The sequence below is a fragment of the Pipra filicauda genome, unplaced genomic scaffold, assembly GCF_003945595.2.
Source record: "Pipra filicauda isolate LSUMZ 115617 unplaced genomic scaffold, ASM394559v2 scaffold430_size1018388_pilon, whole genome shotgun sequence".
NCBI lineage: Eukaryota > Metazoa > Chordata > Aves > Passeriformes > Pipridae > Pipra > Pipra filicauda.
The window spans coordinates 208225-225785 of NW_024104566.1; the positions used below are offsets into that span (position 1 = coordinate 208225).

At 39.8% G+C, this 17561-nt stretch overlaps 1 protein-coding gene across 1 annotated transcript in view; it reads right to left on the reverse strand.

The window, feature by feature from the left end:
* TSPAN14 (tetraspanin 14) overlaps nt 1-17561 on the reverse strand; it is a 38690-nt gene that overhangs the window by 17210 nt on the left and 3919 nt on the right. Inside the window, exon 2 of the mRNA XM_039385748.1 lies at nt 6434-6531. Within this exon, the coding sequence (XP_039241682.1) occupies nt 6434-6514 (81 nt within the window). The 5' untranslated portion in view covers nt 6515-6531. The remainder of the gene's footprint in view (nt 1-6433; nt 6532-17561) is intronic.

Below are 17561 nucleotides of genomic sequence, written 5' to 3' on the forward strand. Positions count from 1 at the left end.
CATATTCATCCAAATTAAACAAGAGTCCCTCAATCTAATCTTTTATTCCCTTTCTTCCATTCTCAGGCAGTTTGTCTTTAATACCCAACATCAATAATCAAACTAAAATAACCTCTCTACAATCCCAGGGCAGCTGCTCCTCATTTCTTAAAATGGCATTCTACCCAGCTATGTCAGCAGGGACCTTATCCCTCCCTGAAACTACCTGAAAGGAGGTTGTAGTGGGGTGGGTATCAGTCTCCTCCCAGGTAACAAGTGACAGAACAAGAGGAAATGGCCTCGAGTTGCATCAGCTGAGGTTTAGGTTGGATATTAGAAACATATCTTCCCTGAAAGGGTTATCAAGCATTGGAGCAAGCTGCCCAGGGAAGTGCTTTAGTTACCATTCCTAGACACATTTAAAAGACATGTAGAAGTGACACTCAGGGACACAGTTTACTTGGCAGGTTCATTAATGGTTGCACTCGATCTTAAAGGTCTTTCCCAAGATAAATGATTCTATGATTCTGTAGAAAGGACTGAGGTTGCTCACCCCTGCCAAGTTTTACACACACTGACAAGTAAATCCCAACAACTGAAAACCCCTTTGAAAAAGGAGCTCTTTCCTCTAGGAAACGCAGCACCTCCCTTGAACTAAATGGGCATCATGGGCAGTTCCCCACAGCACAGGCAAGAAGCAGTCACCCAAGAAAACATAGATTTTAAGTACTGCTGGGTCCATGGCCTGCCTGCCCTAAGCTGCACTCAGGGCAAGCGAGGTCGTTCTGGGTTTACTCTGGTAGGGGAAGCAGGTGAAAGGAAAGCCAAAAAGGGCTGCAAGAGTCATTTATGTCATTCTGTAAGAATTACTCAAATTATGTTAGACACTTCTGTCTAGGCAGGAACTATTATATGCCATATTTTAGGACTTAAACACACAGATTAACCAACCCAAGCCACTACTAATACACAGAGTCAGAACTGGACAATGCAGTGTTAAATATCCAGATCTTACTTAACAAGCAACAGCACAATGACTACTCACCTCAGACTCTGAATAAACCAAGAACATTTAAACTGATGATTTGGATCATAGCACAACATTGAAAATAGTATTAAAAGCCACATTGATATAAACAGAATATTAACCCAGATTAATCCTACATCTTAACTCAGCAAAAGAGTCAATAATCAAACTTGTATGTTATTAAGTTGCACATTGCATGCAATTGATGTATCCTTCATCTTTTTCATTCCAAATGCTTCAGGAATGCTGGGAGACAGATGAAGACAGCTGGTATAATTTGCAGTAATCAAGGTAAATTACACAGCAGACAACTGGATCTTTGGGAAATTTTTCTACAGAAAGGAGAGGGAAAAAGAATTGGGAAGACACATTTTCCACTCTATATACAAATTACGGGTACTGTAACACTAGTATTGTGCTATTGAATATATAAATAGGCTGTTCTCTTCAGACTGTCTTTCATTATAATTACCCCCTTAATTAAACTGTAGTAGATTCTTAAGTAGATTTTTCATTAGCATGCTTTATTCTCACCTCTGAAAATGAACACTGCTCTTATGCTTTTATAGTGTTCAGTTTCACAAAACTATACTATTTTTGCAAAATTATTTTCATGAGAACCTATGCAAACTGCAGGTAAAAAAAAAAGAGTTTATCAGAAGAAAAATAAACTTTGTCTCATAGAATCAATGTGGATAAATCTAAAACTTAATTCAGCTAAGACAAGCAATTCATACTTTTCACTAGAAGCAGCCAAACCACATACATTAAGTTCTTTTAGCAAAAACCAGTGAAATATGATGTACTTGCAGAAGAAACAAAGCCATCAGCCACTACACTGACAGGTGCAATCACCAAGACAAGCAATTTGCAAGGAAGTAAAATAGTTATTTAACCAAATGAAATCTCTTTGCTTTAAAGACTACGTGCAAAATACTTTAAAGTGCCTCATTGAAAACTACTGTAAAACACACCATGATGACAAAATTACCTCAGAAATTAGCACGACTGAACATGCCAAGAGTTCTACAGGGAATTAGCACCAGGAAAATTCCCTCTCTAACACTCTTGCACAGCATTCAAGTGACTTGAGGCAAACCTGGGAACTGATCCTGCCTAATCTGAAGGAAAAGTTCTAACCTTCTTCAGCTCACTGAGCAAAATGGCTACATGAATGGAAGAACAGGCAGCTGAGAAGTTGCAAGGTTAAAAAAAAAAAAAAATCATTCCCAAGGTGAGAGTAAGCAAGTCAGCTACTTCAAGAGAGCAGCATTTTGAAATTTGCCTTTCACCAAAATCTGAATGACATGTAGGAAAGAACAAACTGGGCTACCCAACTCACGACTGTGTCAGAGTCATTTAAGCCATGAAAGGTTAGATGGAAACACACAAAGCAGCTCAATTGTGCCTCTTTAAAAGGAAACTAAACCAGTAGTTACCAGCATTTGGTCATTTCCTGCTTTGGAAATGAAAAATTAACATATTGCATCAAGCTGTAAGCTCTGCTCACAATGTACAGTAGTGACACCAATGCACAGACACTGTGCTCGAGATCATGTTTAAGCATTATCCATTCCCATTCAAACTCTGAATTCCTTTGACTGCCTCTAAGTCTGATCAGGAGTAATAGGAATGCATTCCTATTACACTCAGTTTTTGTAATCACAAAATATGTTCTCTTACAGAGAACACTTCCCCATTCCCTGGACAATTCTATTTTACATTGTAGCTCCACCCATGCAATCAGCACCCTACAGTCCTTCCTTCCTATCCTTGTGTCTTCCTAGACTCTTCCTCTCAGGGTCAGGAAACCACCTGGTGGTGGATTCTTTCCTCTTCCTGGCACAGCCTTGCTGTTTCAGATGTTCCTGAAAACAACATAGACTGCAAAAGCCAGAAAATCTTATGCTAGCCTGGGTCTTCTCTTATTTTTCAGAAAATTAACTCTGAATTCTTTCTCAGAACTGAAGAGAACTTTCGCCCTTCATTATTATTTTCAGGGCAAAATGCCACATCTCCTACAGCATGAATGAAAAGTACTATTTTTGTCTCCAACAACCCTTAAGAATCACACACAAAGCTACAAACCATTAGAAGATAAATCAAGATGACAGCAGCTAACAGCTATTTGATCCTCTCCTCTCAATTCATCTGAGACAGCGAGCTCACATGCAACTTCAAAAGGCCTTGGCAGAGCACACATGCAATCCTTCACTTCACTTAAGTGTCCGTGCCCTGGATGAAGTGCCATTCTTGGACTGTCCAAAAAAAAAAAAAAAACACCTTCACCTGGAGACAAAGCAGGAAGCACCAGAGACAGGTGTTGAGGCACTGCCTTTTATTCCCTGGGCTTTTCCCAGTTCAGGCTGGAAAGCATATAGCAGTGCTGCACCCTGAGAGAGGGCACCCTGCACTCCCCCTGGGCTCAGATGTCCACCTCCTGCCTCCTTCCCTGCACCACGGCTTTCACAGGAGGACTCACTCCACAGCAAAATGACTCAGAACAGAAAGGTGCCAGAACCAAGCTCTTTACCTGCTATTACTGCAGTCTTTAAGCTTCACTATGACAAATGAAGCTTTTTGGGGGGGGGTGGAAAAAAAAAAAAAAAAAAAAAAAAAAACAGAAAAAAAAAAAAAACAGCTTTCAAACACAAAAGGAGGTCCAGCCTTGTTATCTTGCTCTCTTGCAGGGCTATCTTAATGGCTGCAGTATGGCCTTATCACTACTCATTAAAACAAGTGTACTTGGACAAGTTAAGCCTTAAGAGCACGCTTAAAAAGCAAGATGAAAATAAAGTAATCACACATCGAAATCATGCCTAGGAATACAGAGCCTTCCTATGACCTCCATTCCCTTTCTTACAAGAATGAAGAATAGGGAAGTGATATTACAAGCCAGTTGCACACAACTAAGTAGAAGCCATTGGACTTGAACTTTCAATTCCCAAATCACCCATATGAAAAAAAAAAAACCTTCAAAAGAAGACTTTTAGATTTGTATATTTCTAAAGGCTGATTAAACTGTAAGCTTTCCATTATTAGTCATATTTGCCCTCTGAGTCCAATATTTTGTTTCACTCCAATCTATGTGAACTGTATTTGAAGTACTGAAGTAACCACTCTCTGAAAAGTGTAAAAATTCTGGAAGTTAGTACATCACCACATGCTTTAACTTGAAAGTTTATACAGTCACTGATAGTATCTTCAAAGCTACAATGGCAAAGTCAACATGCACCTTTAACAAGTATGACAAGAAGAACAAATGTAACTTTTTATTTACATGCACGTTACCTGGCTTGCACATAAACTGTGTCATGAGTTGAGACACAGGTGAGCTGTAACAGCTTATATGGGCAAAAGCCTGTCTGCACATTTATCCATATATCATCCCTCATACCCCTATAGAACAGCCACCCTCACTAACACAAATGCTCACAAAACAAGCTCCCACAAGCACCTGCCCTGCAACCCAAGAAAAGTGAATCAAGATTAACATTCCCTCCTTGAGTGCTGCTTTTGAGTTATGGTTACATTTCCCCTTTTGATTTTGTAGTCCTTCAGTTCTATTAAGGCAAAGAGATTTACTTTGTTTTACAAATGGTGGATTTGTCCAATTAAAGACATTGTTAGACTAGTCATCCCAGACAGCTTTCATATGTTCCCAAATCCTTGTGTCAGCTAAATGATTCATGCATTGCCTATAGGAGCGTCTGCTCTCCCACTCTACATTTACATAGCTTGTTCCACAACCCAAGGTGCCAAAATCTTATCAAAAGAGCTGTAGTTACACACCATTAACTAGGTCAGCCTGATAATGGCTCAGCAGAAGCCTCAGACCATTTGTTGAGAAAGCTACCAAGACTACATGTGTTAGTTCAGAAAACCAATTAATCCAACCAATAGATCAGCTGAAACACACAAGTTATATTGCAAATTCTCCTCAATCCTTCTGCATCTCTTTAAAAATTTTTCTTTAACAAACAGAAAAATCCTTAGATCTTCGTCATTAATTTCAAGAGACCACAGTAAAAAGGAAATGTAAGAGAGTAATGACAGCAGAAAATAAAGAACATCGCGACAAAATTCATTCCTGTGAATAATCAGAGGCAATAGCATGACAGTCTTCTCACTAAACACAAAAAAAATTCCATTTTTAAAAGGTTGTTTACCCATCAGAAACAGTCATAGACACTACTCCATGAGACATGTACTAGAAAAATAGCAGAGGTCTAGGACAACCACAAGGCATCCTTTTCCCACATATCCCTCCCCTGCTGCTTGAACCAGACCAGCACGACAAGTATTACTTCTTACTACACCACACTCCACTACAGGTACATGGAGTTGGACAACACAGAAGAAAAACAACAACAGAGCTGGTGGCCTTTAAGCATATGATTTTTGACCTGTTGATGGGCATCCTCAATTGAAATGTGGAAAATATCATCCCGAGGAACGTTTGCACTATGCAATATTGTGTCCCCTTGACCATTAATGGAACAAGTTTCTACACAAACCAAGCATCTCTTCTGCCCTGTTATCCCCACAAGGATAACTCCCCTGGGGCTTCATGCTACAGTATCATGTTAAAACACTGCACTAGTAAGCAAGAGTTGGTGACAAGTAGCAAAAAGTTCTCTGGTTTTCAGCAATGATACTGTTAGCACTGAACAAGTCACTGAATCTGCACTTTTCCATGACTACCCATGCCTTTCCACGGATTCAGATGCAAACTCTTAACATTTGACTTTTGAGTTCCAAAAAGAATTGCCAAGTTTATCTGAATTGTATCCTCCTCTTCCCCTCACAGACATGTTAACCATTTCTAGTGCGATGCTATGTACTAACCTTTGAATAACCTTCTTTTCCAAGGTAGTCTGGTCCTCCAGTGACCTTGACCACCATACACATCTGAAACCACACATTTGCTTTTGTATCTTTTCACAGTTCTAAGTAAACATTATAGACAGGTTAGTCCATAGCTAAGTATTTCAAGACTGTATCAGACAATTCTGCTGCCCACAGAGTAAGCACTGTGCTGCCCACATGTAAGATCTTGACTACACTGTAATGACAGCTGTTTACCCATCTCTGGGGCAGCTCCTTTATTCTCTTCTGTGTAGTGTATTTACAGCTATACCACCCAAAAAAGATCAAAGGTGATCTGAAAAGAGATGTTGTAAGAGACTTCTTTTAACAGGAAAGCAACTTAACATGGATAACATGCATACTGATTCCTCACATTTTCCATAATAATTAATTTCTCACATGGGATAAGCTTCTTCAATTCCAAAACACCTGGCATATACTATCCATCAGTTTACTGCTTTCAGGTAAATATTTCAGCTTGTTCTCTTTAACAGAGGAATGAAGTTAATAAAACTGAGCTATGCCTAAATTATTTCAGACTCTACATCTCATACTCACCCAAAAGACAATGTTGTAACTGAAGAGCAAGTATTTGTACCAACAGCTGACTTCTGCATTAGAATATCGGTAATAGTGCATCTTCTATGGCACAGCGTCTGCAAAGAAGAGAAACAATGAGAATAATTACAGTGAAAGATTTCAAGATTTTTTTCCAAATCTCTCTTGACAAGGGACTATAGTAACCTGTACCATATGCCATTCAGAGGTATTTTAAAAATCAGCTCATTGACCCTCAATTCCCTTTAATTACTTTATTTACTTAATATTACTTATTTAACTGCTTAATAATCCTATCTTTAAGCACCCTTATGTGGTAACAGGGAGGGATCACTCAGAAAGGAAACCAGCTATACAGTTAGCCTAGGAAGATCTGCATCAGCAAGCTGACATTCATTCACTTTGTCACTCCTTCAAAACCATTTTACTTAGAGATGACTGCTCAACACCAAAGTGTCTGAACACACTGTGGATTGCACATCCAGCAACCCAGCTAGCAGGATGTTGGAAGTGGTTACGTGGAATCCCTCAGTGTCTACAGATTGCTAAATACAACAGGCAGTTGTACCTGGTCCATTCCATACTTTAATGTTTCTTTACCAAATCATATCCCGTAAGAGGTTTTACTCTCAAGAACAAAAGCCCCACCATTCAACAGCCAATCTGCTCTGCAGATACACTAGAGATAAGGTTCAACTGCAACTGTTGCTCAAATATTTCCAAGAACTACAGCTTTTCAGAGTACCATAACTAAACCACCTCTGCAAAAATGCCATGCATAAGAAAACAGAGGACAAGCTGTGAAATTGAGAGCCAGAGCAAGGAAGGCAAAGCACTCACACAGCCCTCATATTCTGGACAGCTGAGCACTGCCCATGACAGACAAGTTCCACAATTCAGCCCTCCATTCACTTGAGGTAAATGTTAGTGAAAGACTTGCAAAGGGAAGGAAGCAAGGATGAGAATTTATTGTAACAACTCATAACTAAGAAAAAGTACTGTGCCTGGCTGGACACTCACAGACAACATGCAAAAAAAATCATGTCAGTCTTGCCTACCCAGCAAAGACTTAAATCAAGCACCATGGAATGCAAAACTCATCGCTGTGGATGTGGTGAACTAGTTTGCCTTTTTTTTTTTTTTAGAAAGCAATCTGCACCTTAGTATAAAAGACGATCCCACCAAAAGAAAGAAGTAAATACCTGTCGGCTTTGAGAATTCCATTCAATTCAATAAACGGCTTACTTTATCTTTTAAGTGAAATACCAATTGTTTTGTACAATTATGAAGTACTACCATCAGCATCTTACTGAAGGAGCTTATTTTTTGAAATCTCAACACAAATATTTCAAGCTATGCCTTAAAACTTTTTTCCCCCAAAGTTAAAACCACACACATACAGTTCAAGGACACAAAAGAGGTCTCCAGTCCACAAGACTATGAACACAGATCCCTAACAGACTTTGATTTTCCTTCCAGAGGTCTTTTCATGCCAGGCTTGGCTTACATCTGGAATCCCACTGAGAGTCCCTCCTTGGTCCAGACACATCCCTCATCCCTCTACAAGTCCAGTCAGAAAGTTTCTTTGTTGCTCCACCAAATTAAAATTGCTTTCAGAAATACAAAGACAGTGTAGAAAAATCTAAGGAGGGTACATTTTGGTAGAATACTCCACAGCCTTAAGTAGCTATGAGGAAAAAAACCACTGGAAAATAATGTGAGCTGGCATAACGAAGTAAGACTGCACGATTTGTGGATTGAGAGTAATTTCTGGGTTTTTTTAAGCTAAAATGGCCTGAACGTGCATAAGAGGAATTTTCAGATCCTACTGAAAGTTGGTAGTTATTATACAAGTCATACTGATCCACTTGGCACGAAGTAGATTAATTTATATATAACAAAGGCAGACAACATCTAAGTAGCCTTCATGCATGTGCTATCAGTGCAGGTTGCTTAATATATATCACACACAGGCAACTCTAGATTAGTGCATCTGGACAGGCAAGTAGCAACAGAAAAAATCATTAAGAGAAGAAATTCTTCCTCCTGGTGATTGATGAGAAGGAGTAAAACTGAATTCAGTCGGAATTCAAACATCTTGTCCTCACTAGCCCCAGTAAAGGTTTTAGAGAGAAAAGAGTCTGGAGAAAAGTAAATTATTTATTGCACATTGTTACAGAAACAGTACCTGTAAAATTTTACAGGCTACAGAGTGTGAACATTCACCATTAATAATTGAACCTGATATTTCCACAGTTCAGATGTTGATTTTCATACAATTTTAACCAAACACTAAAAACAAGTCTTTTTTTCCTTCCAAAACCTCACCTTATAATTAGGTTCTAATGCTTACAATTCATTTATAGCAAAAATCACTTAACTTCTGTTAAAACAAAAGAAATTGTACTTTATGTACAGGCAGTGACTGGAAAGGATCTTCCTGATGTGACCCATCCTAGGGGTAGATCTAGGAATGTTTATTGTATTACATAAAAACAAGTTTTGTGACATACATTCCTAAGAAGTAGTTTTCTTTGCTCATCCTCTGGTTCAGCTTTAGTTACTTATCTTTTCAACCCATTCAACATCACAGACATTTAGGAACCTTACTAACATGGATCTGAGCAAAGAACACTTATTTAAGCACCACTCCCCTGACACACTTACCTAAGACTGCAGGTGGGAGAATACAAGAGAAGGAAAAAATATCTGGTTCTCAAGTTCATTCCCCTTTCTAGCTCCAAATGGCAATTTATATTTCAACAATCCATACTCATATACTTGTCCAACTCAATAAGTATGATTGCCTGGGGAAGAGTGGAAAAAGAGGGTACAAAAGCAGAATCCCACTAATCTGAGCAGAGCCCAAGACTCCATTTGCATGAGTATAATCCTGTATTACAGCAATACACTGGCTGCCAGTGCAAAGATTCTCCACATACAGGCACACTAAGGCCTCCATTATTGTTCTGCCTCCCTCCCTGCAAAAATTAGGAACCTGGTAAAAGACAGGAGCAGCAACAGTAAAACGAACATACTAACAGTCAGAAGTACTGCTTTTGCTGCTGCTACCTCTAGAAAAGAGGAGGCAGCAGGTGGCATTCAGCTAGCACATCATTAAATTCCATAAAAATGGGGTTCTACTAGATAAAGAGGCTTAAAATATAATCTGTGCTTGCAAAACAGCAAGCACATCATTTAGGGACCTAAAACGCAAGCGTTGTTTGAAGATTCTTTTTGTTAGGTCACCCTCCCTGGCATCGGGACTTAATTCAAGACCCAGCTTCAGTGAAACTATTCACAGGAATAAGAGCATCAAAAGTACCCTTATTGATAAGCACTACTCCCAGCTACCTCATTGTTTTGACCAGCAGCTTGCAAGACATTTCTCCCCACTTCTTCAAAAACTGGTAAGATGTCCCAGTCAATATCAATCACAGTATTTTAACAGAATGAAAAAGTAAAATGCTTTTTTAACATAAACACTTCTTATTAATGCTCTGAGATGAAACAAGGGGATTGTATTACCAGTATTAGCAAGAGGCTGTCCTATAACTGCACGTGGCTCCCCAGACACATATTACCTTCTGAAACACCTGCCTATCTGAAGAGCTGATTTGACTTACTCTCTTTGCTTACCCTCATCAGAACTGACAGACCACTGAACAGCATATGGCTGGTATGGGAGTGATATAATACATCTGAAGTGCAGGGATGCCTGACTTTTTCCCCAAACACTACAAACAGACCAAGCAATCCACTCAAGGCCACACAGCCACCTTCCCCGTGTTTATACCAAAAGCAGTCATGTTTCCCAATGTAGGAGGCATCTATTACTGGGCTAGAAATCTGCTACATCAGTCACTCATTTAGCTCACATCACTGGCTACACAACTGTGCTTAGGCAATACTACAAAACACTTGGAAGATTAAAGTAGTACGTGGGCAGCACAGACTAATAACGTTCTCTACTGTATTTCAGACAAAGCAAGTCACATTGGGTCAGCTGACAGTTATCACCCACTCACAGTAACAGAAATTTCTAAAAATTAAATGCAGAGCACTGCTGCTTTGGTAGAATACATAACTTTGTGTTCACAGCTTTAGCGAGGGGGAAAAAAATGTAGTCATTCATCAAAAGGCTACTACCATTTCCAAAGCATTCCTACACCCACAATTCCACTCTTACCTTCAAAATGCTACAGCAGTGATACTCCTAATGTATATACTTTAACTCCCCTAAAACAGAAGATGTGATCTATTAACTAATCTAATGTGAACATGCAGAGAAATCCTCATAGATAAGATGTTAAATCTAGAACAACTGAAGCAAATCTCTTTTCTAGATCTAGGACCACAAATTCTTCTAATCCTCTGGAGGCATTAACTGTACAAGGCAGATCTAAGTCATGCTGAAGTTCCAAGTTCAGCCAGTACTACCACCATATGTAGAGTGGTAGTACTACTACTATCCTCCTCCCTGCCCCTCCTAAAATCCACAATCATTAATCAACCTACTCAGTGGAGCAAACAATCACACAGCAAACCATACAGCAAATCTTCACATCAGTTCTGTGATCTTGTACCATGCACCAAGAAGCAAACAGTTTTAAGCCTTCCAACCTACCTTGCCAGAGCACACACAAAAGCCAGTGTGGGTGCAGTCAGGAGGTGGAAGGACAAGGATGGGAAGGCAAAAGCAGTGGTAGATGAGTGTGCTCATGAGCACCTCTACAATGCCAGCCTACACAAGCACCACGCTTGAAACCAAAATGCTAAAACAGATGAAGCTGGGGGAGCAGGGGCAGAACTGAGGCAAGAGAAAACAAAGAAAAAAATTTCACTTGGCAACCTGTTGACTCCTCCACCATTCTTCACCAATACAAAGCATCAAATCTAAGTGAAGCTTGTGAAGCAAATGAACAAAATCAAAAGAAGAACACACTGAGGAGCAAGAACTTTTAAAATACAGGAACAGATGCACTTTGGCCTATGACTTGTTTTGATATGACTCCTTAATTCCATTAATCCATCAACACCAAATCTATATCAAAAAGCATCAATTCATTCAAGCCATGGTGCCATTAAAAATAATTGTCATTCTTTGAAGGTGCTCAATCGTTAGCAGTTTTTGTGAAGCTGAAAGAAGACCTTATCCCTGACCAGGAATAATTCAGAGATATTTTTAGGATCTTCTGAAAAATGGTGTAACAAATAGACTGCTCTTTCCACATTCTAGCGAGAAGCTGATCAGCAAAGGTCATGTTCAGTTCAATGTCTGGGTGTTGGGCATAGATCTTCACAGTAGGGACTGAACTGGTACAACAAAAAGGCAAGACAAACTGACAGGATTCAGAGCTCTTACAGGCTAATCTGTTCCTGGAAACAGAGGCAGTCCTGCCCATGACTCAGTAACTCTGGGCAAACGTGTCATTTTGCAATTTTGTCTCCAAGGAACTCGAACCGGAACCTTACAAAGAAAAGACAAGTTTCTCTTAAGGAATACAAGTATAGTGTATTTACTTCTGCTGCAGCCCAGATGAGCAAAGAAATATTTGCTCATTCTTAGAGGAAAGCTGAGGATTAATCAACAAAAGAGTGTTTTTTAACCTGAAAGACTCAGGATGCAAGACAGATATCCTTAATAGGTTTTACCTGAAAAATAAAGGCAGATAACAGATCTCAGGCTTCAATGGAAAACGTAACCAAAGCCAGACAAAATTCTTAAGACATCATCATTTGGGGCCCTTCCTTTGTAGAGAAGTCAAGACTCAAAGTCCTCAGTATTTGAAGAATATTTCAAGCACAAGTTGCTCCAGTGCAAACTCTACATCGCTCAGAGCAGAACCAATCCCCTACAAATGGGAAGGGTTTCAAGATTCAATGATGAGCTTTTATTCACTACAGTTCAGACTACAACTTATGAAAACTTTTAAGAAACATATACCAAGCATTCCCAAACCCAAAACAATGAAGCAGCAACTCAGAAGAGCTCAATTCCAGCTCCCTGTATAACTCACACTGAAGTTATGCTGTGCTTTTGACCAAGCCACTGGTTTTATGCAGATGAGTTGCATATGAAATACATGTAAGCACTCTGAACTCAGAGTAACATTCAGAATCTAGACACTGGAAATTCTGAGAAATAAGCTACATGCACATCAAGAATCTCTTCTAAACTGCCCACTCAACTAACATCACCAGTACTTTGGCATAAAAGCTCTGCGTTGCAAAACCGTAAATCAAGGAGTTACTCAAACTATGATTCATGGAATATTTTCAGCTCCACTTGATTTCTTAAACAAAACATGAAGACTTGAAAACAGCAAGAGAATTCAGGACTGCTCCCATAGCAATTAAAAAGCTGTGACAGAGGACAACAGCAGTTGTAAGAATTTCACTTTTCGCTGTTCTTCCTACAGAAGCTCCCAAAAGACATTGTTGGCTGGCCTTGCTTTCATGTGCACAAGTATTTATTTCTATATTCACATGTAGAAGTATTATTATTTGGTCAAAAATGCTACCGCTAATGTTAAAAAAAAATAAATCCACAAAACAGAAACAGTTCCACAGATTCCACATTTTCATTTCTACAAACTGGTCAGAATGAAAGTTAATGACACTGCAAGTATTGACCATGTAAATTTAAAATGCAAATATTTTTAGTAATTGACCAAATAATTCAAGAACTTACTTAGGCACAGCTCAATTATCCACTAAATTTTAGTGGGTTTGTGCTAGTTCTGCTCCCCTGACCTAAGATTCATCAAAGTAAGTAGACAGATGAGATACTATCTGCTCCAACAGAGTAATGCTTGACAAAGGCACCAACTAAAAGGCATGGATATCTCACCTAGCTCAAGGAAAATCTGCTCAAAGTAGCTGACTACAAATAGACTGCATATGCCTTATTTTGCCTTAAAGCAAGAGAGAGCTTTAGGAAACAGGAAACAGAGAAAAGGAAGTGTTACATGTAAGCCTCATCTAAAAGCTGGTAATTTTCCAAACATGAGCAGAACACAGTAGAAGAGAGAAGGATCCTTTTGTAAGCTACCCATCTCTTTACTAATCTTTAAGAACTGCAGGCAACAGCACGAGCACAGGATGTAGGGCCTTCACTGACCTTATCCTCAAAAGCGCTACTGGATAAACCTCTGGAGATAAAGCTCAGTCAGATTACACCAGAGTAAGTGAAAACAACACTAAACACTGTCACTACAGTTCAATAAATGTCTCGTTAACATCTTGGAAAAGTTTAGAAAAATATTTCATGTGTATGAAAATTTTCTTGAATAAAGCTATTGACCAGTTTAACCTGAATAGGACCTTGCCTGGGCTGTAACTTATTTAGTACACATGACAAGCCAGAAGCTATGTTTTCCCTTTTACTTTGCAGAAAGTTCAGGTACTGTGAAACACACAGAAGTGTGTCAGTTATTCTGACCAGGAGTTTATTCACTCCAGGAAACAAAACCTGTTAGAACAAGTAGCCAGAATAATCTTAGCTGATCCAAACTCCTCAGCTGTTTTCTACTACCTCTTATGAGAGTACATATACACCCACTGCCTATAACGCCAACAGCAGCAAGGCAAAACTCAGCCTTAAAGACAGCATGTAATTTGACTTTTTTTTGCCTTCCAACAGAAGGTTTTGGAACCCTCACAAAGTAAACATCTTATCTGAGGAGCCAGAATTTCCAGTTTGGGGAATAATTTTATTTCTATTTGGTGACTGAGGAATAATTTTATTTCTATCCAGTAACAGTAACAGAACCTATTCCATACACTGCTCCCTCCCATACCTCCCCACAGACCAAAAGGTTTCAAGAACAAAATGCTCCCTCCGTTTGCTACAGCACTGTATATCACAAAAAACAAGTCACAACTTAGAGGACAAAAGACAGGAAGCCACTAACTTTCTTTGCTGACAAATACACTCTTCCTTCAGAGAACATCCTAAACTTCTATACATATTGTGGCTTTTCTCCATTTCCAGGAATGCCACTTGTTCAAACTCCAGTTACATTTTCTTCAAAAGGGATACACATTCATTTTCTTTATTCATAAGAGAGAAAAACAAGAGACTGATTATAGCAGTATACAATAAAGAAGTGATGACCATATAATTTGCTTTGGGTTTTGTTGTTTGTTTTCTTGAAAACATTCCTTGCTTTGGATATAATGTGCAGTCTGTCCACATCCACACCATATTTCTGTATGTTCCTATATATATTTATATATTATATAAATAAATACAATTATATTGTATATAATAAAATAGGTGTTTATTTTAACAGTGTAAACCAAATCAAGGTATCTCTTAGTTAAAAAAAGGATTCCGGTGCTGACATCTGATCTCCTGTAATTAGCATGTTAAGAAATGACTGCATGTATCTGTAAAATACTAGTTACATCCTCCACTTGTTCTGGTCAAACAATGCTGATTCCATGTCATGGAAACATGATGAGGAGTTCAATCCATGAAGCCTCAGGCTTTTTTCCCCCCCTCCCACCCCAAGTAACAGGACTTATGCTTTCAAACACCAGAGGAACACTCATTCCAAGTGAGGCACCCTCCCAGTACCAGGGGATGCTATTACTGGGGAAATGGGGTGCTAACATATGTAGGGTTTGGGGACCATGCTCTAAGCTTGCCTTTGCTGCCCTCCACCTCCACCAGCTGCATTCACAACACAACCAGGGCAACCTTACTCTACTTGCCAAGAAGGAAAATCACCAGCTTAAAGGCCACAAGAGAAAATGTCTCTTTGCAGCCACGTAGACAGTTCAACAACCATGTAATTAGTCTCTCCACTGACTTTCTGGTAAAGAAACACACTTGTGCAACTTTCAAAAGTCAAGTAGCAGATGAGCCTCCAACGCAGCACCAGAAAACACAGAAGATGTGATAGAACAGCATTCACCAATGCCTCAGGATCACAACCACTGCCAGCTCCTCGGCAGACTATGTGTCTCAGCCCAAATACACAGCAACAAGCTAATGCTTCAGGAGATACTGCAAATAGGTTTTCAGAGCACTCTACACATGCTACCACAACACAAGGAAAAGATTAAAAAGACAAAGACCACAGCAGCTTCAGGCTAAGCCCATGCTTGAACAGCTCCAGCCCTTCCCCCAAGAGTCACTGCTCTGGCAGGTCGTGAGAAACCCTCGACTGTCTTGCCCAAAGACTCTGCATCCGCCCCTGGGGAAGGAGGAAAAACAGGCTTTCCACCTCTTAAGATTATGCCAAGAACAACACTGTGCCATTTAGAGATCAGGGCAGCAAAGGCTGTGAAGGGACACAGTCAGTGCTCCCTCCACTGCAGACCTCAGCCTCTGCAACAGCTTAACAGCAAACAACAGCAGCGTTAGAAGGTGAAGAGGTCAGACACAAACACATCCTAACCTGTGCCTTCCTGATGGAAAAAAAGTGATAACGCAGGAAACTGCCATCTCAACAGGCTGACAGCGTAATTGGTTACATGAGCACCACAGCTCAGAGAAAATAAAAAACAAAACACAACAACCCAGAGTTGAAAAACACATTCCTTTCTTACTTGCCCCAGCTGGACAAGTTCTTTCAGTTGAACACGCTCCTGCTTTGCAGAAGCAGACCAATGCTACGACCACTTTGTCAAAATACCCTTTGCAACCTCAGCACACTGTACACTTTGCAAAGAAAGCTACCTTGTTGCGTTCCAAGAGTCATCTCACTAATTGGCTTCCATTAGTTTCAAGTCAGACAACTTTTTCAATGAACCTTTCTCCTCAGCAGGTCTGCTACACAGACAAACCGAAGTAACTTAGTTCTCAGGGCAGGGTAGAAAGCTTTGCTGTTTTGTACCCTTTACTATATATATAGTTACACCAGTGCAGGCATATTTCACACAACATTAAGCACTTCCCTGAGCACCATTTAATAACAAATTGTTGAGGGAAAAGCAGTGTGCATCAAAAGAATCTGCTCCATATCCTGGCAGTCAGAAGGCTGTTGTCACATAGTGACACAAGTCTAACATCTCACGTGTCTGTCTTCAGATGCAAGTTACTCGATGCTATTCCTTCTGTCTTCTATTCCAGGAGTGTCTGGGTGTCTGTCAGTGAACATATTTCAGCACTCATTTTATACCCCAAAGCAAGAGTAGACAGCTCTTGCCAAGCAGAACAAATGACCTTTTTTTAAATATTAAAATTCACAGCATTCAGCTGCCTCTGAATACTCTGCTTCATCCTGTTGCTGCAAGTGCAGCAACTTGAAGCTGCCTTTGTTAACTCCAGGTCCATCAATTATTTAGAGAAAACACCTTTCCAGAGAGACTTAAGTATCAATTATTTAGTTTTTGAGCAGGAAACAAAAACCTTAAAAGAGGAAAAAAAAGCTTTCTGGAAAGGGCTGCTGGGTCAGGTGAACATATTTAGGGCTGTACACTAGCAACCTGCCTGAAACAGAATGAAAAAGCCAAAATAAAACAACCCATAAAGCCAAAAGCCCACAGGCACACACAAGCTCATCAAGTGCCTGAGCCAGTTAGTGCCAAAGAGCCCCAGCTACATCAGGGGGCTTCAGTACAGTTCTTCACAAGGAAGACCCTTATCCATTTGGTATAAATGCCTGTTCTCTAGACTGGGACTGTAAACCAGAGGAAGCTCTTTTGTACTACTAGGATAACATTCAACAATGCTTACTGCAAAGATCAAGGGGAAGCAAAGCCTCTGTTTATTGCAGTCTTGCCTTTCACACTCAGGTTCAAATTAAGGATGAAGACAGGCCTAAGATTTTCAGCTTTTGCAGACTTCTAAAGACAAGGATACAGAGAGAGCTCTCAGAAGAAACGTGTAAGTAGGCACTCTGGGTAAGAACAGCAATTCTTTCACTCCCACGTATCATTTATGAGCTGTACTACAATGAAAACGATAAAACACTGTTGCTTTGCTCCCAAAGAGTTGAAGAAAGACAGGAAACACTGAAGCAAAACAAGTGCTGGTCCACCCTGCCAAACAGGGGCCAAGGCACACTTTGAACCAGAAAGGAAAATAAACTTATTTTTAAATCCTGCTAAGAGCCCTGCGTTTCGATACAGTTCCTCTTGGTGCCAGCATACTTTAGTTTCATTTGCTAAAAGT